Raw genomic sequence first — 24,158 nt, 5'->3', positions numbered from 1 at the left:
CTATGTTCAAATTTGTTTTCCAAAAGCTTTTATTCATAAATCAGCAAGATTTAGTTCTCAAAGGGATAAAAAGGGACTAAAATGGTCATTCATGCAGGTCTGTTCGTGCCTGGAGCCTCTCTCTTTGGGTTAAGACACCCTTATCATAGCATTATTAGGAAGAAGCAGCTCTGCAAGGGCGATTGTTTTCATACTCAATGACTTCAGGGTTTTTCTGATGAGAGCATCTGATGCTGAGCATTGACAGACATGAAAAGCTAGGCAAGATAAGTAATGGGATCCCCCTTAACCTTTCCATTATAATCGGTGGACAGGAACAGGCATTTCAGATTACTTGTTTAAACACCTACCTCTGAATGAGCTTGACTGCACTCTGAGAGCGTCTGATTTTCTCCAGGGACAAAAATAAAGTGGCTACTATACAGGTAATCATCTACATCACGAAGTTTTTAAATTTGACAGAAATTTCCCACAATATATTTTTGTAATTACTTCCAGTTTAATGACCTAAAAGATGGATTCAGGGTCTAGGCAAAAAGGTAGGCACCAAAAACCTCTATGAAGTTCTTGGCTCTGCCACGAATGGTCTCTGTAAACCATCTGCAGGTACCTGGAGGCAAGATTTTCCTAGGAGCTCGGGGGCTAGCACGCAGAATGGCACAGAAATCGGGTCCTTCCATCTCCCACAGCGCAGTCCCCAGCTTGCAGAGCTGGGATAATGTTTTTTCTCCCAGTCCTGCCTGACATGGACTCGCTAGTCTGCACGACCCTCTCAGGACACTGACACAGTGCCCAGTGCAAACTCAGCAGAGGCACAGGAATCCTATTATGCATAATTACTCTAACGAGGGCTGGGCATGCTCTATCACTGAGACAAACAAATGATTCCAGGCAGGGACATTCTCCAGAACAGGGGTATAAAATACCCATTCCTGTATGACCAGTGGCCTTATGGCACCAGCAGTGGCTAGGTTGAAGTCACTGGCCACAGCTGCAGTACATTTCCAGTTGTCCTTGGTGGCTGCCCAGACAGGATCTGTAACTGGGAGAGTGAAAAGAGGCAGTGCACAGGGGCAGGGGTGGAAATGGCCTGTGGGCAATGGATGGCAGTGATAAAAATGGGATGGAGGTTGGTTAAACCTGGAGGCCTAAGGGTCCTTTTTGGGAGGGTGAAGGCAGGGTGAGAAGGACTCTGGGTGATGGTGATGGGGTAGGTGGAGCAAGGGGACAAGACTCTACTGACCTGTGAGCTTCATTTCCTGAAATCACAGGCTCACGTTGTCTCTGCTACAGCATCTACGTTACCTGCGCAGCCCCCATAACTAAAATACCTGAGCCGCACTCTTATCTACTTGCGCCGCCTTCTCCACCACAGCATATCCCCAGCTGTGGCACGTGCCTCACCCTCCCTGCAAGGAGAACAGGAGACAAGAGCAGGAGTCCGCCACGAGGTGCAAGGGTCTGCAGGGCGAAGGACAGGGCATAGGTTGCAAATACTTTGAGAAACACGCCTGTGGTCTCTGTTATGTGCTGCAGGTTCGCCACCATTTCTCCCAGATGTCCTTCAGTGGGGAGCGAGACGCAGGACGGTGTTTCTACTCATGCGACATGCAGTGCCCACAGCCTCTTGCTACCAGCTGCAATGACCCATGTGTTGTATCCTGCGGTGCCTCCAGAGTCATTATATACCCCCCTCCCGTCGTTGTGACATTCCCAGGGCCGATCCTCAGCACGTGCCCACAGGAGACAGTAGTGGGAAGTTCTGAAGTCCAGGAGGGAGGCGCACCAGCCCCGCTGACATCTTTGAGAGCAGAGGTCCTGCGCACAGACCCACCTGCAGAGAGATTCGTCCCAAAATACATGCCTCAGTGTGCACCACGGTGCTCCTACGTGTTTTCTTCCCGCTGGATGCATCCTTGCAGTAGGCCCAGCTACAGACGCTACCAACTGTCTGAGAGCAAGAGGGAAGAGCATGCTCCAGAGAATGAGAAGCCAGAAACTGAAAATACAGATACAGCAAATGAGAATGACAAAGAGACCTCAGAATAACATAGTGATACCAACCCCAGTGACCAAGTCCAAAGGCCTCATAAGCTCCTACTGCCTCTCTAAAGCAGACTTACCTATGTCTTTTTTAACTTATGCTTTACCTTAAGTTCATAGTTTTTTTCCTCAGGAACATTCTCAGGCAGGTGATGAGAGTAATAAAATGCCCCCTATCCTCATTTGTGTTAACCTGACCTTTGAAACATACAGTATCTGATTCTCAGGAACGATTTATTCTTTTTCCATTGCTTTCCAGAAAAATGAAGGCAGCAGCTGTTTCAAGAACACCACAAATGTGGTCAATTGCGATGTGACAAACCCTTTCACTGCTAGACATAATTAGACTGGTCTTAGCATTTAAGAGAACTAGTCATCAGGAAATTCACTTTTCCTTTTGATAAATACACACACACACACGTCATTTGTTTCTGGTTTTCAGTTTCACTGCAGGAAAGAAGTGGGGGGAAAAAGAAACCGATCCTCTCTTTACATTTAATTTTACTTAAGAAAAAGAAAAAAGTATTTGATGAAATGTATCACTTCCATATGGAAGTTCATGAAGTATATGAGTGATAAAATCTGCATCTGGAACTGCGCCCTTTACGCTGTTATTTATTCTAGCAGTCTTGTTCTGTCCTTTCCCTTCCCATTAAAATTATTCTGCATTATCATGGTGTTTTTCTCGTTTTCTTTCTCTTCTACTCTTGATTTTCAGGTACCTACTGGTGAAATTTAGATGGCAGGCATCAAAATCAAATCTGTCAGTCCTGCTCACCCATGAAGTGAGAAAATAATCAACTCCCTCTTGCACTCCTCAGCTCCGTTCACATGCCTTTGCACAAGACACATTTTCACTTGCGTCGCAGAGCTTTCACTTGTTCCTCATCCTGTTAAGTACAGCTTGTGGTTTTGAGAGTTCATGGCTTGATGTGTCAGCTGAAAAGCAAGAAGTAGATGAAAAGGAATGACACCTTGAGAAGTTTTCCTTATTATTGACTTTGGTTCAGGAAAACCCCCCAGCTACTCCATGCTCCCCTCTTCCCCCCGCCCTCAAATTCTAACTTCTATTCCTCTAAGATGTCCATACATTTTAAGTGCAAGCACTGTCTTTTTGGTCCCAAGAATATTACTGCAGTTATGACAGGGCACCTCTGCCAGCTTTTGCAAGATAAATACCCAGTTTAACAAAAATGAAATAAAATTCATAGGTAAACTTGTCCCTAAAGCTGAAATGTGGAAGCTAGCTAAGCTCTAATTCCCCGTTGTTGGGCTGGTGAGTCTTGAGAGCTGCTATTTAACAATTTGCCCTCACCTGTGGAGGCAGATGCCCATGAATCAGGGTATGCTTATTCTGCAAGCAGCCCATGCAGCCACATCCAGATGCAGTCGTTTTCCCAGAGGCTTCTTCAAAGAGAAAAGGGATTGCAGAAAACTTTACAGTGGTATTAAAACATCATACGAAAACATGCTAAGCAGCCTGGATTCCGTCCAGTCTCCCTGGGAAGCTGCCAGCCTCCGAGAAGACAGTTTGCCCATCTTTCTGCTGCAGCCCCCGGGCTTTCAGCTTCACTGTGATCTGCTGTCTGCTCAGCCAGCTCACCTGGACATCTGCCTGGGAGATGAGCAGCCCATACATGCTCCCAGGCCCCTGTAAATCTGCTCTTTCTAAAATGAGCCCCTCAAATATTTGGTGAATATATATATTTAAATTTTTCCCTTTACAGGATGGGAACTCCTATAAATCTGCTTGTTTATCTTGCAGGCATTAGCATGTGCTCTACTTTATTGATCCAATATGAAGATGTAATTCCTCTATCTTGGAAGATTAGCTTGTGAACTGTGTCTTGGTGTCACACCCTAGATAAACTGGGAGGCAAGGCAGAGATACAAGCTTTGTGGACTGCTTGGCTCACGCAAAAAGTGTTGTGAAAAATTTGGTAATGAGTTCATCAGCAGGGTGGAGCTCTCAGGAACCTCCAGTCCAAAAGACCCAATCGTGACTCATTATCTACACCTCATCCAGTCCAGCAGTTCGAGGAGTTTAACAATATTCTAGCTGCACAAGGGGATTCAGGAAGTGATTTTCACCTGCTGAAGATGACTTGCAAATTATTCCTTTTTAAAAGAAAAAAAAAATACATGCCTGAAAACCACTAACTTGATTCTTCTTGAGAAGTAAGCAGCTTGCACAAGATAGTCTGTCCTCCAAGACCCTTGCTGAGGCTTTTTAGGGAAGAGCCTTTAGCCTTTCAGCTTAGGAACTTAGAGCTTGATCCCTTTCAGAGAAATTTGTCTGTCATATCTGTGTTGTACATGACAGCGCTCTGCTGTCTGAAATGCAGGCATATCGTATGGGTCCATTCAGTGTGTATTGACACATCACATGTTCAAAGAACCCTCAATATTCTCTACTCACCTGCCTAAGCCGTATCTTGAGACATTTTGATTAACAGCCTAGCAAAAAACCACAGTGCTTCTGATAATACTGCATCTTTCTGCCAATTTGGCCTTCACTCTTGGCCTTTGCTCCTTTGCCTGCCTTTTAACGACCTCCCACAAACACCTCTCCCTTGTTTCCCTTACACCGCTTGTTTCAATGCTTTCCACCCATATTGCCTTGCATGTGGGAGCCCAGCTGTTCCTCTACCTTCCCCTGCTGTTTCAGTCATTATAAAGAATGCCACATTTCATTGTCATTATAACATCCCACATGATCTTCTTACTGCTTCTTGCAAACTTCTTTCTCTTTACACCCCTACAGCACAGACAATTACCATCTTATTATGGGATAACTGATGCCCAAAAGCCACCTAACCTGTCTAAGGACACTCTATACATAAAGGGTGGATCTAAGACTCAGACACACCTAATTATTATTAGTCTTATTACTTATAACCTGTCATTATAATTCCAATATCGCACGCCAGCCAAATTTATGACAGGGCCAGGGAGACCAAGGCATGGGACACACATGGGAGAAAGGGCAGAATGAACCCTGCATGGGATGCTCAGACAAGGAGCTGGTGCAGGGCTGCTTTTACTGTTTAAATCCCTTTTCAAGCTGTGACATGAGTTACCAGGAGCAAGGTAGGAGTGTACTAGCCTTTGTGGCAGCTTTCTACTCAAGCTGAAGTTTTAGCCTTGTTGACCCGAGTTGGAAGAAGCAGTGCTATACAGATATTTGCAGAAGAGGAGGACCTGGCAACACAATTCAGCTATTTCCTCTGGATAGCAGAGCTCTGCTTTCCCTTTTCCTTTTGTGAGAAGGGCCTTCTCTGTCCCTAAGCTCAACTATAAATTCATTTAGCAGGGTTCTGTGCCACCAGATCAGCACTCTTTTAGTCTAATAGCCTTGAAGGAACTGAAAGACAGCTGCCAGTTTTTCTTGCTGAAATTAGCAGGCTTAATTAGGTAATGAACTAGAATGAAGATTTAATTAATAGCTTTAGAATTAATAGATTATTAAATTGGATATTAGCACCACACCTCTGCGAGCCATGAGGCAATACAGGAATATGAATCCACTCTGGCAGTATCAGCACATACCACAAGCACTAACAAAGTATTAAAAATGGATTATTTGCAAGGGTGGAACTTCCAAGGCACTCCACTCTAAATAACCCAAAAGTTGGACTCATGAGCACCCACCTTACTAATAAACAGGTCCATACACATGTCTACCATACTTGCATTTTAAGAAGGCCCAGCGAACCCCACACCCCTTCTTCTCCCTTCAGCATAGGACAAAAGTGCTATTCCAGGCTGTCTTTGTCTGAATACACAATTGCCACTCCAGTGAGCATGCATCACTATGTCCTTCTCACCTCTACAAGCCTCTTGGTTCTAACTGAGGTCCTTCACCTCTTGACAGCAACTCAGACACAGAGAAGAAGGTACAAACATCCCCCTCCTCCTCCTCAGAGCCTGAGTCTTGTGGGGTGAGGTGGGGCAGGGCAGGGCTGGGCTGATTTATGGAGCAACCCAGCAGCCTTATCAATGCTGCTACATCAGCTCTTCCCACACCTGGGGACTTCAGATGACCCAGTAGCCCTCAGAGTCCTACAGCCCTGTTGCTGATCAAGCAAGGTGGCTCTGACCTGGAAAACATGCCTGGTGATGGGTATGTTGTGTGCAGCCTGAGACATACACGTTTTCCAGATTTTATACAAAGCTAAATTATACACAGACATGCAAGCTGTAGTTATACCTTGGGCTGCAATTTCACATACCCTCAGGTTTTATTGAGGAGAGCAGCACTCATATATTAAAGAGCATTAGTTCTGTTTTCTTTTTAAGATGAAAGATGCCCAGTAAGACTGCAGTAGTGTAATTATTCCTGGACTCTAAGCAAATCTCATTTAATGGCGGGGGAGAATTCTTCAGCTTCAGAATTATTTGTGTGTATAATTATTTAATCACCATGTTTTGTTGCACCGTAGCTAGAAAACATAACCAAACCTATCCATAGGAGAGGAAATCCATATAACAAGAGAGCTGCGTTTTGGTAGGTATTCAGGATGCAAATGGGAGGTGAGTAGACTGAGGTTACTGACTATGAATTCCCTGTGGGATCAGGGTGAATTTTGCTGAAAGAGGATTAAGTGAGGAGTGTGGAAAAGGCAAAAAAATAGAAGAAAGTCATCTTGGTGCCAATGGAAACTGGAACATGCAGTCGTCGCTGAATACAGGGTCTCCGTATCACTGGGGTTTCTAAACTTCCAGTGTCCTCAGAAGACAGCTAGACAGTATTTCAAAGAGATGAGAGAACTGCTCAGTTGATGAAATGCAAGCATTTATGGAAAGGTGAATGCATGGATAGATCTCCAGGCTCCACCAAATGTGACTGCTGGCTGTAAGAGAAACTCAGATAAGTATTTTCAGAGACCAAAGTGTAGCTATCTCAATCTGGAATTGAATCTAACCCCTATGTCCTCCTTTCTCCTGTGGCAACCACATAGTTACACAACCAAGTCCAACTTTCAGGCATAATGACTTGTTTTGTTTTACTGAGTGACTGACAGGACAAGCAAGCAGGGCTTTTAGGTTCCAAGAAATGGTTAATGGAGAAGATTGTTATAAAATAAAGCTTCAGAATCAGAAGGCAGATGTGGGTGTGATTTTAAGAAGAAAGGAAGTTCCTTGATTTTGGGAACTGGTGGAAGCATCATTTTTTCTGGAAAACTACAAATTCTATCATCAATATAGACTTTTTTTCTTATTTTTCTTATTTTTTTTTTCTGTTGCCCTGTGCTCTGCTGAGCCCACGGTCACGAGGTTTCCTATACTTACAACAGCATAGTCTGAGTACATCATCTCCAACAGCTCCAAACACAGGGAGAGGAGTAGGCTGTCAACAAAAAAAGATATATATATATATATTTAATAGGAATGACCAAAGGGAATCAAGTAAATGTAATGCACAACTTACAATAAACATAAAAGTATGAAACTGAGATACTGCTATGGTCTGAGCAGTATAAAAGCACTGAATATACAGATAATGAAACAGCAGACAATGGCGATCTAGTCCTTTAGTTCCTTACTTCATCTTAAGTCTTACAATTAGGCAATGAAAAAGCACTCAGTAATATTGACCTTTCAGTTTGAGCGGTTTTGGAAATAGGCTTCCAGGTGACAGCTCTTAGACCACACTGGAAACATGCCAAAATGTGGATGTCCAGGATCCAAAGCAACCTTAAGTTTGCACTCTTGCACAATGATTCTAATATTTTAGCCTATTTATTTTGCTGCATGATGGTGTTTGTTATGCTCTTACAAGAACTATCTGCCTGGAATTGCTATGATAAAATCTGTGGAAAAATGAAGCTTAAGGTTAATGTTTTGCTACAATCTGTGATAATAGTACAGGCTATTTCCTTTCAGACAAGCGAGCGTTCAGACCAATTTAGAAAATTATAGCATGGCACAGGTGAGAGCAATAGCAATTAAAGCAGCTTCCTCTTTAAGATTTAATCTTAGTATGCAAAGCAGCTGTGTAAGGATGAGAGTACAGTACTGGGATTTCTAAAACCAGAAAATCAATAAAGTCGCTAACAACAACATGCTAGAAAAAACAAGATAAGGAATCTTTCAGATAATGCTTCAGAATTGCTTTATGTGAGGTGAGTTTAAATCTAAAGCTGTAAGCACCAAGTCTGGGATTCCTCATCTAGGCCAGACTGCTGGTTTATGTAAGCTTGTTGCTCTGTATATGAAGCAACAAATTCTTTAGAAGAAAATACAAAATCCCTGATGTTTTTTCTTTGTATTTTCAGAAGTATTTAGCTTTTACCTGGTGAGGGAGGATTTCTGTTTCTCTATCTTTAAAATAATTCTTTGATGTAAGGCAGCTGAGGTTCCGGTGATGTGAAAAGGGATGTGGGACTTTTGCCGATTACTTTTTTGCATTTTGTATCGTGTATTTTTAAAAGGATGTCCGTAGAGTATGAGGGCTGACTACAGTTTGAGCTTGAAAGACCGTATCTGCTCTTATGGCTTATGTAAAACATGAATTCCCCTTACTTAAAGCTGCCAGAGAAAAGCATCAGTTACAGAAAGCAAACTGTATGGATGGGCAAGCTGAGGTGCTTTTCTGCAGTGTGTGTTAGAAGCTGTGTTTTGAACAAGTTTTCCATACATTGGAAAAAACTCAAAAACAATGAGATCCTTATTAACTTTTATAAAATATTTGGTTTGGTAACTCCTTGAATTGCTTCAGCTGTCAATCACTGTAATTAGGAGTTACTTCTCCTTCCCACAAATTATGTGAGTCAGTTATTTTGTGCAGCTTGCTGTCATATCTCTATTGGCTGCATACATTACTCTGGTATTATATTGATTTCACGGTCATGAAATGTAAATAAAATAATCTGTATTTCTTTTAGCTTTAGTTTTAATAATTTGTCACAAGAACATGGCTAAGAGTTTTTTTAAATGTAAATGTGATTATGTGAATCACAGTATTGGCATTTGTCAGGCCTTGTGAATTCATTCTAGCCGAGGTTATGGAACTGTATGTCAGGTAATGTTTCCTCTGGATCCTCTAGTCCCACAGGTAGTGTATATTGTTCCTCTCCTCATACTGGTCTCCAACAAGCATCCTCAGAAAGGAGACTTCAATTTCTTCATAGTTATTAGTATTTTTTGGTGTTTATTCTGAAGGCACCTTGGAAGGGGATGATTCCTTGAGATGAGGAACTGATGATAAATTGTAAAAGCCTGGACAGGTGCCTCTCCTTAGTGGAATTTCTAATCGGATTATTGTTTCTGATCCTAGTGCTCGCAGGAGAGTCTGTGAACTGCTTTGGTACCTCTTACTTTCTACTTACTTGGGACATGGCATAGTCGTGTAGGAGAACATCTGTCCAAAGGACAGTCCCAAGCCATAAACTCCAGTTCCAAAGCTCCTCGAGTGAGTACACAATGGCCATGGACACTAAGGGGTATTTAATATAAAAAAATTTCCTCCCTTTAAAAAGGAAAAATCCAGAAGGCCACTGGTTATTATTACTTGAGATGACAAATGATAAACTGGAATCATGTGCTTACTAGCAGCATGTAGTTTACCCATCTCTGAGCTACCTTCACAAGTATTAGCAAGTATTTAAGAGAAAACCAACCTCAATTTATTGTGAGATTTTCAGCGAAAAGGCAAGATGTGTGAAGTGCACGCATCATGCTGTGTGGGATTGGAAATTATCTAATAATCATAAGCTGTTATCAAAACAGTTGCAACAAAGCAAAGCATCAGCGGGGAAAACATGCTGTTTCACAAGATGTAGAGAATGGTTGCGTAAAGGTATCTCCCAATTTCTGTTCTCTATGACAGCATATAAAAGTGCTCGTAACTCAGGTGTCTGTAGCTGCCTCTGCTGACTTATTCTTCCTGGTGACTGGGTAAGTCTGATTTAACTGAATCAGGTCATAATTATAGATATGGATTTATAGGTAGTGTTAATGTGAGGTTACGTATCCTACCCTCTTTTAGGGTAGGACCTTATTCTCTAAACTCTAAATTTTACTTGGAAACTGTTACTTGCAAATAGGATGAATATAGGCATTGCCATGAGTGGAAGAAAAAATGAATGGGAGATTCAAAAATGTGGATGGTAGCAATTCCTAGGAATTGGGCATCTATCTACGGAGACAGGACACTCCAAAAACATTATCAGGGTAGGACTGACTCCCAGACAAAAAGCACAGGAAAGGCAATGATGTGAGACAAGGACAGAGAGACATTCTTCCCAGAACTCATTTTGGGAATAGGCTATGGGGCAAGGGAGCCCTAGAGAGGAGTGGGAGCAGACTTAGAAGCCTCTACCCAGCAATTTATCTCTCTTGATTGGTGAGATCTGTAATGCACAAGCCTAATTTAGAGTAGAATGGATTGTGCCTTAGAAATGGTGATTATTTTTTATTTTTTTTTTAATCACTAACCCTTAGGTTTAGTGTAGACGACTCGGGCATATGTATCTGCCTCTGTTCAGCTGAACACCGTTCAACACATCTACGCAGCCCACGTTACTATAACGCAGTTTGTTCTTTCACTCCTCTGGCTGTAACTTTACCAGGCTAGTGCACTCTCTGCCTTCCAGGTTGACTTGCCTTCTGGAAAGATGTCTTCCTATGGACAGATGCTTAGCTCCCGCTGTGCTCCGCCCTGTGAAGTGACGTGCCAGGAACCGTATGTCAACTGTTGGAACGAACCATGTGTTGCCTCATGTGGGGATTCAAGAGCAATTGTGTATGCGCCACCCGTTGTCGTGACTTTCCCGGGACCCATTATCAGCTCGTGCCCTCAGGAAAGTTTTGTGGGAACTGCCATACCTGAAATGGAGGGTCAGATGGGCTCTGGAGGTGGAGGGATGGGCTCTGGCGGTTCCTCTGGTGGAGGCAGCTCCTACAGGATGGGCTCCCACGGTTCAGGGGGTTCTTATGGTGGCATGGGAGGGGGCTCATATGGTGGGGAGGACTCGTGCGGTGGTGGAATCTCCCGTTCAGGAAACTTTTACCGAAACTCATTTTTTTCAGGATTTGGTAGAAATTATTTCCCCTTTTTTTCCAGAGGGTATTATAGGTATCGCTATGGGAACTATGGGCCATTTTAAATCTTTAAGAAAGAGTAATGACTGAAGGAACAATAAGATACAGACTAGTAGTTGACATATAGACCTGGAAATCAGACATGCCAAGCAGCCTCTGCTCCAGCTGATGTCAGTAGGAGCTGGGATTGCTTGGGATCTTTTTGTGCTTTATCTAAGGCTTACGATCCCAATGTTGCCTCACTTTGTCATTTGCTCATGTTATGTTTTGTTCTTTCTGAACCTGAAGAGAGTAAAACAAGTAATGGGACTTGACTGCGAAAGTGTCCAGCTGCAAGAAGAATGTCTTATAAGCCCTGTGCTCCTCGGAACGACTGACTGATTGTAGTCCTTGTTGAAATTACGTTCTTTGTCTCTCTGCATTGCCTCATTCTGCAAGAATGTATTCCACCTTTTGTTTGTTATTAAAGCCCTGTTGCATCATAGCACCGTCTTCTGGCTTTCATTTCACTGCATTTTCATAGTTACAAACCAGTCTGAAAGAAGTTAACTTAGTGCATCAATTCTTATGCACTAATCGAGGACTATCATCAGAGAAGAATTAATTCCTCTGCATGGCCAACATAATTTGTCAGAAATTCTTCAATAGAGTATTTTTTCCCCTTTCTGATATATTCCATGGTATACATACTACTAAATAGAATAGAATCATAGAATAATTTAGTTGGAACGACCTCTGGAGATGGTCTGGTACAGCTCCCACTCAAAACCGAGGTAACTTTGAAGCTAGGTCAGTTACTCGGGGTTATTACCAGTCATTCCTTGAATGTCCCCGAGGAAATTGTTTTAACCCTCAGCAGGGGTTGAAATGACTGCGCGGGTCCTGACCGCATCAGAAGGCAAAGTTGTGCTCTGATTTATCTAGTCTTGATGGTAAAATACTTTGTCTGATTACAGACTGCAAAGGGAAATGGGTTAGCCTAGATCTGGGTATTGTGGGGAGGCAGGGCCAAAAGGAATGGGAAGAAGTTATCTGTATGCAATTGAGAATCAGACTACACATCTTGCACTCTGTGACGTGCCTTGAAGTAAGCTGAGAAATTCACCCCAGCAGCTGTAGCAATGTTTTTTCTTTAGGAGCCATTTCCATTGTGCTGCTGTTCACGACAAGAGAGGGCTCGTGCGTAGGCTGAGCAAGTGCTGCTGTGCCAAGCATAACATTCATTTCCTTCCTTTGATTGTCTTAATCCTTGTGGTTTGTTAACTTAATTGAAGCATTTATGCAGTAAATGATCTGAGCTTGTTAAGCATTGCCATGGGATCCCTCAGGCAACAGCTACATGGATGCCCTTGTGCTCTCTCAGAATTAAGGGTCACATAGTGCCTCGTGCACAGTCGTTACCAGAACTGCCTGAGAAACAGATTCTTCCACCACAACTTTGCATCTGGTTTTAATTTTTGTTTTCATTGATATCTTTTGCACAGCTCTCTAAGATAATATGTCTGCAAGCCTTTTAATGAAACAGGAATTTCAATCAGAAAATCTTAGGAGAAGTATTCAAATAGCTCTACTCATATTGTGGGCTTATGCATGCAATGTGCTGCACCATAACATTAACAGAATATTGCTTGAATTATATCACCCAGAGGTAATGGCATTACTTTATGAGAAGCCTATCAGTCAAAGTAATGACGTTCTGCTAGTCGGGTCACAATCCACAGACTTAAGTAATAATATATATTTTGATTGTTAAAAAAGCAGGATTGCTTTTATATGGGCATAAATCCTTTCTCCTAGTGCAGAATTGCTATTCTCAGCTGCTTTATGACACATGCAGAGATGTGTGTGTACACACTGGGGTCCCAAAGTACCAAAAGAGTTACTTAGCTGTTGTGACTCCAGTTTTAGTCTTGGCTCAGGAACGTCTGACTTTGCTCTAGTGCACCGCAGATAAGATTGTGGCAATGCCCCAGTGATTTCCACTCTCATTACTCAATGTTTCATTCCTCGGCCTATTGAGTAAGAGCTGTGTGGGGTGTAACTCTTCTTTGTAAATGATGAGGCATCACCTTCACTGGAGTTATGTGTGTGGCCGTTTATATAGACATTCCTGGCTCAGCCTCAAAATCACTGACTCTGATCCCCTAAGTACTGTGCAAGTACAAGTGCATGAAGCTGAGTGTAGGTACAATTACCACTCATCCTCTGCAAACCACACTATCCAAAATGTTTTCAAATTGAAATGAGTACTCAGGAATGACTCCTTCCAGGCTCAGCCACTAAAATGTGTAGAAATACTTCCCTACACAGAAAGAACAGTGAGACTGGTGCTTTTATGCAGCCACTCATCAGGGTATTGAATTTGACTTCCCTTTACATACATGGAGCTCCACCTCCTATTTTGACTCCCACTGAGTTCAGTTTCACTAAAACTAGTTTGTAAAGCAGAATGGAAGAAAAGGAAAACCAGAGAGCTAGTAATATGATTCAACAAGACTTTTAATAAGACTTTAAATAAGTGCTACAGAATAGAATGGCGCAGTTCGTTAATGGTCTATTCTGTAGTCCAAAGGCAGCCAGACCATCCGTGTTGATGATAAAAGGCACTGCGCATTACAAGGTAAAGCTGAAATCTTTGCAGCAAAGTCCCACTTCCCACCTGCAAATTCTGAAGCATTTCCACTCCACCAGAAATGACATAGCACAAGACTAATAAGAATTTAAGGAGAGAAGCTATCAATAGAAGATGAGGCATAATATGGAAGAAAGAGGTGTGGGCCCAGTTTTCAAAGGTACCAAGCAAGGGTGGCTCCCATTGATGCAATGGGCTTTCGCCATCTCTGAAAGCCAGCCTCAGCTGCAGATCTGGATCTTGCATTTTCGTCTCCTAAGTTGTTGTGCGGGTATTCAGGCTGCCTTAGAATGAGCCACAGTTTCCAAGGTGGGATACATGGCTGCTGCTGTGTCTCCTAAGTTGTTGCGTGGTCTGCAGGTATTCAGACTGCCTTAAAATGAACCACACTTTCCAAGGCGGGAGCCACAGCTGCTGCTGTAGGACCTCCTCCTGTAACAGCGCCTTATCCCCGAGGAGCCTCCATACCCAAAGGAACCCCCAGATCCATAGGAACTCCCCATCCCTGACATACCTCCATACCCAAAGGAGACATCCGTAGGATCCGTAGGAGTTCCCAGAGCTGTTTGAGGTCAAAGCACCATAGGGCTGGGGAAACGATGTTCCCACAATGCTCTCCTGAGGGCAGCTGCTGAGAATAGGGCCCGGGAAAGTGAGGACGACTGGTGAGGCAGACACAATGGCTGTGGAGTCCCCACACGATGCAACACAAGGCTCAAGACTTCTGCTGTAGGCACATGGCTGTGTGCATGTCACCTCACAGGCAGGCAAGCACAGATAAATGGGATTGAAGTGACACGTGACATCTCCTTCAAGCTCTGAGCCCTCTAAGTAATTTTACCCAAGTATGTATCAAAATGCACTTTGGGATGTTATGCTTAGAGCCTTGTGATGAGGATGCCAGTGCGGCCACTGCAAGGGCATACCCAAAGATCACCAGGTCTTTTTGCTCCAAGGTGGATCTCAAACTTACAAATTAGGTTGAACTTAAAAATTATCTCATGTTGCTCAGCATGGGGGTCAGGCCATTCCTGAAAGCAGACTTGCAGGGTTGATATTTCTGGGGGCCCCTTCTTGGTAAATTGTTAGCAAAAAATAGTAAGCAGGGGTCAATCAGTGTCCACTGTAAATCCAGTGTAGTCAGCAGAATGATATTGCATAGGAATTTGGCTGTACAGTTTCAACATGACAGAAAGCCCAAATTTATTATATGAGAGTCATATTGTGTAGGTCTGTGGATAGTTTACTAGTTAGAAACTATCAAAATAATTACAGGTATTAGAGGAGTCACCCGGAAAAGAAAACCCATAGTTTGGTAAGTGCTAGGGATTTTATGAGGTGCTTCACATCTCTAGAGTTGCCTGCAAAAAGGTATAAAAGCAGGAACATCTCAGAAGTCTCCTAAAAACGTCTCCTGAATTACCTGTCCTGGTGCTCTAGGTGAGTTTGATTTAAGCTAATAATTTTGTATCTGTCATGTTGCTGTAGTGATAGTTTTAAATGAGGACTCTTTCCTATGTCTGTATTTTGTGATTTTAGCAATGGGATAAGATGTCGCAGTGAAATCATACTTTTCATAGGAAACTCACTGCAGTAACTTGTAGACCGTGGTAAGAATCAATTTTACATTTAAAGAGAGAATTTTAACAGTTACTTTATTTTTTCTTATGTGTTTCAAAACTTGAGGTGCAAATATAAAGCTAAACCCTGCTGAATAAACAACATCCTAGGCATCTTCCACAGGAGCAAGAAAGGAGGAAGAAAAGGGATCACAGGACAGGAGGACTTGAGGGAGGAATAGGAAGCATGAACAAGGATCTAACCTGCCTACCTATCCCCATTGCTGTCATATGTGTGATGGGCACCCATCAGCACCTGACTGTGATGGTTTCCTAACTACACGTTGTCTTTCCCAGCTTCACCTCAAGCCCTGAGAACGATGTACTACAACAACATCAGCTCCCGGTGCTTGCCCCCCTGTGAGGTGAAGTGTACAGAGCCGTGTGCCTACAGCAGAAGCCTTGAACCCTGTGTTACATCGTGTGGGGACTCCACAGCCATTGTGTATGCCCCGCCGGTCGTCCTCACCTTCCCGGGCCCTATTCTCAGCAGCTGCCCTCAGGAGAGCATTGTGGGAACATCGTTTCCCCAGCCCTATGGTGCTTTGACCTCATACAGCTCTGGGAACTCCTACGGGATGGGGGATTCCTTTGGTTCTGGGGGCATGTCAGGGACGGGGGGCTCCTTTGGATCTGGGGGCTCCTTTGGGTACGGAGGTATGTCAGGGATGGGGAGTTCCTATGGATCTGGGGGTTCCTTTGGGTATGGAGGCTCCTCGGGGATAAGGCGCTGTTACAGGAGGAGGTCCTACAGCAGCAGCTGTGGCTCCCGCCTTGGAAAGTGTGGTTCATTTTAAGGCAGTCTGAATACCTGCAGACCACGCAACAACTTAGGAGACGAAAATGCAAGATCCAGATCTGCAGCTGAGGCTGGCTTTCAGAGATGGTGAAAGCCCATTGCATCAACCACGGGAACCACCCTTGCTCAGTACCTCTGAAAACTGGGCCCGCACCTCTTTCTTGCTTTTTTCACTTTGTCTATTGTTAATCATCTTATAATGCTAGATCCCTATTTTCATTAAGAAAAAGAAAAATTTGAAAGGCCTGACACAGAGATTGTCAATAAAACTGTGACAGGAGAAGAACAACCGGTGGAAAATGGACTCTTCATAGGCAGTGAATGCTGTGCCCTTCCCTGGAACTGAAGAAGTGTCTGCTTCGTGTTGTGTGCCATCTCATTCTGCAGTGTATCCCATTTCCCATTTGCATTAAAATCCTTTTGCATCATCAAATTTTGTTCAGCTTTTTGTTCTCCACAAGACCGTTTTGGTCCTATCCTTTCCTCTAGCTCAGTAGGCTTCCTAGAGCTGGTTACGTAGCCTGTGAGCAACAATTACGTGTTTTTATGGTAATATGATAGTAATTGCTTAAGTAATAAAGGTGTTGTGAAAAAGATGGTTGAATGAAACATTCAAAATTTAAGGACATAAAACAGTCCAGCATTGTTGCTCCATAGGGCACAGAGGTTTCTGAAGCTGATGACTCAATACTTTGTGCTGGTGCATGAACAGATAGCACACAGAAGTCACTTGCCACAGACAACCCTCAGATAAATCATTTTTCATCAGTGCAGCTGTTTCACTTCATGTCAAATGAGGGATGAGATTTAAAATGCCATATGTACAGGACCTTTTCAGAAGAGGTCAGGCTGCTTAACATTCTCTCTCCCTGGCCAATGGGGAAAAGTGTAAGAAAAAAAAAAAGTGTAAGAGATGAGACATGGCCAGCTGAAGACTGGAAATTCATAAGGTTGGTTTTTTATTTTACACTCTGTGGTCTAGCTCAAATCTTCTCTTCTGAAGGAGTCTGTTCATCCATTCTGTCACCATATTTCATGTAGAATCAGTTCATAGGAATTATCATGGTTCCTTGGAGATGTCTGAGGTTTAGGCAACTTAAATACATTATCAAGAGTGCTTAAAGAATGCAAACTAATATAAAAATACATTTCTCTGGGAACTGTGAATGGTAGCCAAAGAAAATCAACCACATAAGCCTTACTTGATTTCTGAGAATTGTCACCTCGAACTTACAGTGTTAAATACCTGAGGACACTTAGGAATTTCTTGTGACTGTGGCCCCATCAAAGGGCTGCATTTATATGACAGCGTAATGTGCTTTCGTATCACAAGGGTGTGCAATACGGACTTTCGTAAGTGATGAGTGACACGAGACCAGAAATAATGCCTTGTGTTGTTGTTTTCCGTAGCTATAGCTGGGAGTAGAAACGCAAAGAGACCGCTGGATGAGTCTCCAAGAGAAGTCTATTGAACGCTAAAGATGTGTTAAAACCTGGCACTGCTCCATTTGATGTTACTTGGAAAACACATGAGGGAGATCAGGAACCAAAGAAAGATCTTTTAAAATATTTTTTTTATACTTCATGTTGAACTACAGAATAGTTCATGTTCAGAAAGTCAAGAAGGATGAACTGAAACCTTTTAAGGGTTGGACCAGATGATCCTTGAGGTCCTTTCCAACCTGGTATTCTATGATTCTATGATTGATTGATTCTATTAAACACAGGGATTATTAGCAGACCCAGAACACAGAATGTCCCTCTCATAGATTCCAGGTCCCGCTTTGAAAAAATCTAACTTTTATCTCTTTTATCTAACTAAGGTGAAAATGGCAATAACAAAAATTTTAATTGACTACTTTTCTGGAGATAGAAAAAAAAAGAATTTAGAGGATACTCACATGGTTGAGCAATTGCTTGAGTTTCACGTGTTTAAAGAAGTTAAGGGATTTTAATCTGTGATTTATTTAATGACTGCAGAAAAGAAACTCATCACCTCCAAGCAAAACATTAATATGACTGAAGAAACAGGCTCAATTTGAAAACAATTAGATAATTCGTTTGGAATCGTTTTGTAGCTCTGCAGCTGAGAGGTAAGATAATCACACATTGCCAGCAAGTAAAATTCCAGTTCAGCGACATGAGTCCTGAAATGTGTCACAGCGTGCAACATTTTCCACTGCTCCAAATTCCTGCTGGCAGCTAAAGGGGCCTGATGGTGTCTTAAAGGCTTAAGACAAAATGTTTTCAGCTGTCAGCTGGCTTCATGGCAATGTGTTTCCTAATCAAAGTGGTTTGTAGATGAAAAAGTGAAAAAGAAAACATTAGGCAAACATACTGATGCAGCATAGCTTTAATGACAGGGAAGCAGAGGATACATTTGGTGAAGACAGTCACACAGAGCACAAAGGATCTTTCCCAGGGCTTTGGGAAGCGATGCAGCTCCACGCGTGCCAGCAAAGTCGATCACTTGGACATCACCGGGCTGCAGCTTCCCCTGCAAGGTTAGCACAGCCCAGGGCTGCTGGAGCACAAGACGTTGCCCCTTCAGAAATAACCGGAGCTACAGCTTCCTCCACCAAACCTCCTGTAACCACAGTAGCCCCCACCACTCTGAGAGCTCCCCCCACCAAAGGACAAGCTTCCTCCACAGGAGCCCCCAAAGCCCCCGCCGTAGGAACTTCTGGAGCTGAAGGATCTTCTGCCTCTGGACGAGCTCCCAAATGACCTGCTTCCTCCATAGGAGCCCCCAGAGCCAAATGAACTACTGCCTCCGTATGAGCCCCCCATTCCTAGGGAACTGCCACCTCCGTATGAGCCCCCCATTCCTAGGGAACTGCCACCTCCGTATGAGCCCCCCATTCCTAGGGAACTGCCACCTCCATATGAACCCCCAGCACCAAATGAGCCCCCTGATTCAACAGAGTCCCTTGGCCCTGGAAAACCCCCAACGGGTATTGGGAACGAGGTGCCCACTATGCTCTCCTGAGGGCAGGAGCTGAGGATGGGGCCTGGGAAGGTGACGACCACTGGTGGTGCGTAGACCACGGCACGGGAGTCCCCACAGGAGGTGACGCAGGGCCAGTTCCAGGCTTCCGCACATGGATCTGGGCAGATCACCTCGCAGGGTGGGAAGCATCTACTGCTCATGAGCTGTCCTCCTGAAGACATCTTTTGTGAAGTAGATAAACCTGCAGCAGGAGATAAAGCATAAGTACAATGCCCAAATGACAGAGGGAAAAAAGCTTGCTCTGATGTCTTTCACAATAATGAAAAAAAGGGTGAAAGAAGAGTGTTTAGAAAGATTCAGGTTTCTCTCTCTTACATGTTTTTCTGAACATGCATGCACTAACACCTGGTACTTCCCAAAGTACTTTCTGCTGCTCTAGAAATACTGGTAATCATGGAGAGCAAAGCCAAACTCCACGTGTCTTTGGAAGTAGCTCATCTTCAAGATTTTGTTGGATTATAACACAGCTCTGTAGCTAATTGTCAATATTGAATTGATCCAAGTGTCCGTGAAAATCCATTCTTATAATTTGTCAACTTTGTCTACAAAGGCATACATTTAAATGACTATAAAAATTAATGTATGACAAAAGGCAAACGGCACCACACTTTCTGAGAAGACTAAGTCCTCAGTTAGATACTGAAAAGATTTTCCTAATGGTTCATATATAGAACGAAGCATATTCAACTCACCAGGTCTGGAGGAGCGTAGATGAAGAGCTGTCGTTGATGAAACCGAAGCGTTCAGAGCGCTCTTATATACCTCTTCAGACCACCAGTGGGATGTGAGCCATGCTTTGTGCAAGAGCTTCCTACGAATTGCCAAACTATGTTTTGCTGTATGGTTTATTTCTTTAATTGTTCTAATTGTTCCCATAAGTGATCATGACTTTATTCTTAATTCCAAGTCATGTTACAAGCATTACACACCTTGTGTAATTTTATTTTATACTCCGATCCTGACAAAGTCACCTAGCAGCTGATATTGTCCCTGGCCCTCACTGGAGTGTAAACTGGGATGAGTCTAGACGCATGTGAGGATTGTAATGAGCTGATAAACAGGTTTCATACACAATATTCCATTTTTCTTCTTCAAAATCTGGATTACAAATAGTTGGGTGGTTAATAGAAGTGCTACTGGTTGCCAGTGGTGATGAAATGTGAGAAACAGCAGCAGTGCCCAGGGTTCTTCATGTAAATTGATATTTCTCAACCGAACTGTAGGAAACCAGGAAGATTCACATTAACTGAGGTGTTAACGAAGAATTGCTGACTAGCAGAACTGTCAAATCAAGGGCTGCCCACTGATGCCTGATAGGACTCGTTCGCATTCTGATGCAAGATTTTAACCATATAAGCTCCCTGTGCTCTATTTTCTAATTGGGCTTGAAAATACCAGAAATTTGGTGATATAAATGATATAAACATTAAACATAACATAAATATTATAATGATATAAACATTAAGCATAGAATGATAAGGAATAGATTGCCCAGAGAAGCTGTGGATGCCCCATCCCTGGAAGTGTTCAAGGCCAGGTTGGATGGGGCTTTGAGCAACCTGGTCTGGTGGTGTCTCTGCCCATGGCAGGGGGGTTGGAACCAGATGATCTTTAAGGTCCCTTCCAACCCAAACCATTTGACGATTCTATGATTCTAAGTGGAACAGGCTGAAAACCCAACCATTTAGATTCAGATAGGCTGCAGTTGCTTTCCTCCCACAGCCATGACTGAGAGTCAAAATCTAGAATTACTTTAGTTTACTTGGATTCAGAAACGAAATATTTAAGTTGGGTGTTTGATATGGCTGGCACTATTCCACGTGATGTTTATCTGTTATAACCACACAAAAATATTGATCACATCTAATGTTCTCACTATGTTTCTGGTTATTGATGAAGGATATCTTGCTCAGAGATATCTCTTCCTATTTATGCTCTTGTAGCTCTGTCTCCTAATATATGAGGATTTTAAGTACTAGTCCAGGAATACTGCCGTGGCTTTCTTGAAAAAAATAGTCCTTGCCATTCTTAAGATGCTTTTGTTCTGTTTTAGATTAAATCATCTTTACACACTCTACATGCATCAATTCCATATCCAAAAGGACTCTTTTTTCTCAAATGATGCCTCCTGGACAACAGCAGTGTGTCTTGCTAGAATATTGCAGCTCTCCTGAAAGGTGATGAAAGGAGAAGGATGATAATAAAATTACTCCATGTTCTCACATGATGCTTCCACTTGGATGACAGTGGACATTTAATTAATCACTTCTGTAAGCAGTTACTTGGGTGGATGTTAAACAGGCAGAAAAAATGACCCCTCCCATCTGAGGAGCTATAAAGATTAAATTTGCAGTTTTCCCAACTCTGTGCAATTCTAAATTTAAATGGAATCTTCTGCAGAACAGAAAATATTTCTCCTGACAAAGCCAAACTAATGTTTTTGTCTTGCTTAAGGGAAAGACTGATGCCTTGACCTTGCTAAGCAAATGGAGCTCAATTCCCTACCATTGCAATTCAAGTGGGGTCAGGAGATGGCACTAGTCGTAAAATGGATGTGAAAACTATTTAAGGATTAAAGTAAGACAAAGGGTGTGTTGTGCATACTATATGATGTGGAGCTGATTTACTAATCATTATCAGTTATCAAAACAATTATTACAATTAGAAGTAGCTTATACAGCAAAATGTTTTGCTGGCTAACTATTATGCCCCATGTACAAAAGCACGTTGCATATTCTGGTAGCAGTCCGAAGGGGTATATAAAAGCGTTGCATTTCCTCCAAGTTCACCAACAACTCCTCTTCAGTCGAGTTTTCTCTGTGAGCCTGGTAAGTACTCTTTCTTTACTTTCCTTTATATTAACTGGGATGTTGCTATCAGTGTTTAACTTGGGAATGAATTCTATGTCGGTACTCTGCAATGATCAGCAATATCAGTTTTGTTTTATTTCTTAAGCAGTTCTTAAGTTTTTTGTAGCCATTCAGCAGGAACGATTGGTAGATGTGGGTCTTAAAATGTGAGGCTGTGTTCTTCCAAACCACAAAGGGAAAGTGTCAATTAAATCCTGATAATTTGATAAGGAGGTTACAATTTAACAACTTAGAGCTTGGCATTTATTAAAATACGTGTGTATACGCACACACACATATATATTTATATTTATATTTATATTTATATTTATATTTATATTTATATTTATATTTATATTTATATTTATATTTATATTTATATTTATATTTATATTTATATTTATATTTATATTTATATTTATATTTATATTTATGGCAAGAACCACTGTCAATTTCTCTTTATAACTACAGGGTCTGTCAAGCCTGTTTCCAAAAGAACCCAACAGCTGAGATTAATAAATTAGTGCTATCTCCTTAATAGACTAGACGTTAGTGGTGGAACAGAATAAGATATGTGCTCAGAATGAAGACAGGCTAAAGATGCCTTAGAAAGACATATTCCTTTCTGGCAGCTACACTGGACTGCAAGAGAAGTTGTATTTGTGTCTGTATTATTTAGCTTTAACCATACTGAAGAACAATATTTCAGACTGGAGTAAAGTTAGACATCTCCACAAGAGTAGTTTTCATATTTTTAAGAAAGTAATTCCTTCTATCAGGAAACATACGGCTTGTGTCATCATGGCGGTTGTTTAAAGGCACAGAGCTGCATATACATTTTACTCCTTAACCTGTGTTGCAGATTTATCTACTTCACAAAAGATGTCTTCAGGAGGACAGCTCATGAGCAGTAGATGCTTCCCACCCTGCGAGGTGATCTGCCCAGATCCATGTGCGGAAGCCTGGAACTGGCCCTGCGTCACCTCCTGTGGGGACTCCCGTGCTGTGGTCTACCCACCACCAGTGGTCGTCACCTTCCCAGGGCCCATCCTCAGCTCCTGCCCTCAGGAGAGCATAGTGGGCACCTCGTTCCCAATACCCGTTGGGGGTTTTCCAGGGCCAAGGGGCTCTGTTGAATCAGGAGGCTCATTTGGTGCTGGGGGTTCATATGGAGGTGGCAGTTCCCTAGGAATGGGGGGCTCATACGGAGGTGGCAGTTCCCTAGGAATGGGGGGCTCATACGGAGGTGGCAGTTCCCTAGGAATGGGGGGCTCATACGGAGGCAGTAGTTCATTTGGCTCTGGGGGCTCCTATGGAGGAAGCAGGTCATTTGGGAGCTCGTCCAGAGGCAGAAGATCCTTCAGCTCCAGAAGTTCCTACGGCGGGGGCTTTGGGGGCTCCTGTGGAGGAAGCTTGTCCTTTGGTGGGGGGAGCTCTCAGAGTGGTGGGGGCTACTGTGGTTACAGGAGGTTTGGTGGAGGAAGCTGTAGCTCCGGTTATTTCTGAAGGGGCAACGTCTTGTGCTCCAGCAGCCCTGGGCTGTGCTAACCTTGCAGGGGAAGCTGCAGCCCGGTGATGTCCAAGTGATCGACTTTGCTGGCACGCGTGGAGCTGCATCGCTTCCCAAAGCCCTGGGAAAGATCCTTTGTGCTCTGTGTGACTGTCTTCACCAAATGTATCCTCTGCTTCCCTGTCATTAAAGCTATGTTGCATTCAAACTCAACCCTCTATTTTTTTTTTCCCCCTTCTAACTTGTGTTTTTAAGTAATCCTTTAGGTGATTCAGCAATAGCCCTGAGAAATCTGTGAGTGTCCTGGGGGGGAATCAGGCCCCTTTACTACACTATAGCATTGTGTTTGATGAGTGGAACATAAATTTTGTACCACATGCTGTAGTATTTGCTAGCAGTGTCACCTGGCATAGAATCAAATGGGTAAATCAGCTGATGCCTTCCTAGAAATATGACCTACTGGCAGACATGCTCTTCTTGAAAACAAGAACGTACAATATCAGTTTTAATTAATAGTAATGTAATAATTCTTTCACATGAAGGGCTCTGGTTTCTAAATTTTTCTTAAAGAAACACTGAATATTTGGATTTGTGTGCACACATGCCCTTCAGCTCTGTCTCGACTTAATGCTCCCTGGTCCTCTTAATTGT

General features: G+C 42.8%; 2 protein-coding genes and 2 long non-coding RNA genes across 5 annotated transcripts; 2 read left to right on the top strand and 2 right to left on the bottom strand.

Annotated features, from left to right (window-relative positions):
* Positions 1-217: 217 nt before the first annotated feature.
* Positions 218-5,995, bottom strand: LOC148053895 (uncharacterized). The gene is made up of 4 exons (XR_015707878.1): positions 5,871-5,995; positions 3,359-3,450; positions 2,822-2,982; positions 218-1,999 (listed from the first exon to the last, which is right to left on the bottom strand). It is a non-coding gene; the product is annotated as an uncharacterized LOC148053895 (long non-coding RNA).
* A 2,068-nt stretch (positions 5,996-8,063) lies between these two features.
* LOC148053894 (uncharacterized) lies at positions 8,064-11,572 on the top strand. Of its 2 annotated transcripts, XR_015707879.1 has the most exons (4): positions 8,065-8,168; positions 9,323-9,457; positions 9,875-9,942; positions 10,641-11,572. It is a non-coding gene; the product is annotated as an uncharacterized LOC148053894 (long non-coding RNA). The 2 variants fall into 2 exon arrangements; XR_015707880.1 differs by lacking the exon at positions 9,323-9,457 and having other exon boundaries at positions 8,064-8,168.
* A 7,113-nt stretch (positions 11,573-18,685) lies between these two features.
* On the bottom strand, positions 18,686-20,024 carry LOC104014949 (uncharacterized). The gene is made up of 3 exons (XM_087771917.1): positions 19,841-20,024; positions 18,867-19,329; positions 18,686-18,818 (listed from the first exon to the last, which is right to left on the bottom strand). Exons 1-3 carry the CDS (start codon positions 20,022-20,024, stop codon positions 18,686-18,688), a joined length of 780 nt encoding a protein of 259 aa, XP_087628043.1.
* A 2,855-nt stretch (positions 20,025-22,879) lies between these two features.
* Positions 22,880-23,503, top strand: LOC148053893 (uncharacterized). The gene has a single exon (XM_087771915.1). The coding sequence runs from the start codon at positions 22,880-22,882 to the stop codon at positions 23,501-23,503; it is 624 nt and encodes a 207-aa protein (XP_087628041.1).
* The last annotated feature ends 655 nt before the right edge of the window (positions 23,504-24,158 follow it).

This window comes from Nipponia nippon, unplaced genomic scaffold (assembly GCF_047370975.1).
Source record: "Nipponia nippon isolate SJK-2023a ecotype South Korea unplaced genomic scaffold, ASM4737097v1 scaffold_36, whole genome shotgun sequence".
NCBI classification, from domain to species: Eukaryota; Metazoa; Chordata; class Aves; order Pelecaniformes; family Threskiornithidae; genus Nipponia; species Nipponia nippon.
Note: the sequence above shows the minus strand (reverse complement) of the source record. Positions and strands in the feature narration are given on the sequence as shown.

What these genes read in the sequence shown, in the direction of transcription:
- LOC104014949 (XM_087771917.1), bottom strand. Translation starts at nt 20,024, where the DNA reads ATGGGAACAATTAGAACAATTAAAGAAATAAACCATACAGCAAAACAT. An exon ending in TCTACGCTCCTCCAGACCTG is followed by an intron (nt 19,330 to 19,840) that starts GTGAGTTGAATA and finishes CTCCTGCTGCAG; the next exon opens with GTTTATCTACTTCACAAAAG. An exon ending in GGCTCCTATGGAGGAAGCAG is followed by an intron (nt 18,819 to 18,866) that starts GTCATTTGGGAG and finishes CAGCTCCAGAAG; the next exon opens with TTCCTACGGCGGGGGCTTTG.
- LOC148053893 (XM_087771915.1), top strand. Translation starts at nt 22,880, where the DNA reads ATGTCTTCAGGAGGACAGCTCATGAGCAGTAGATGCTTCCCACCCTGC.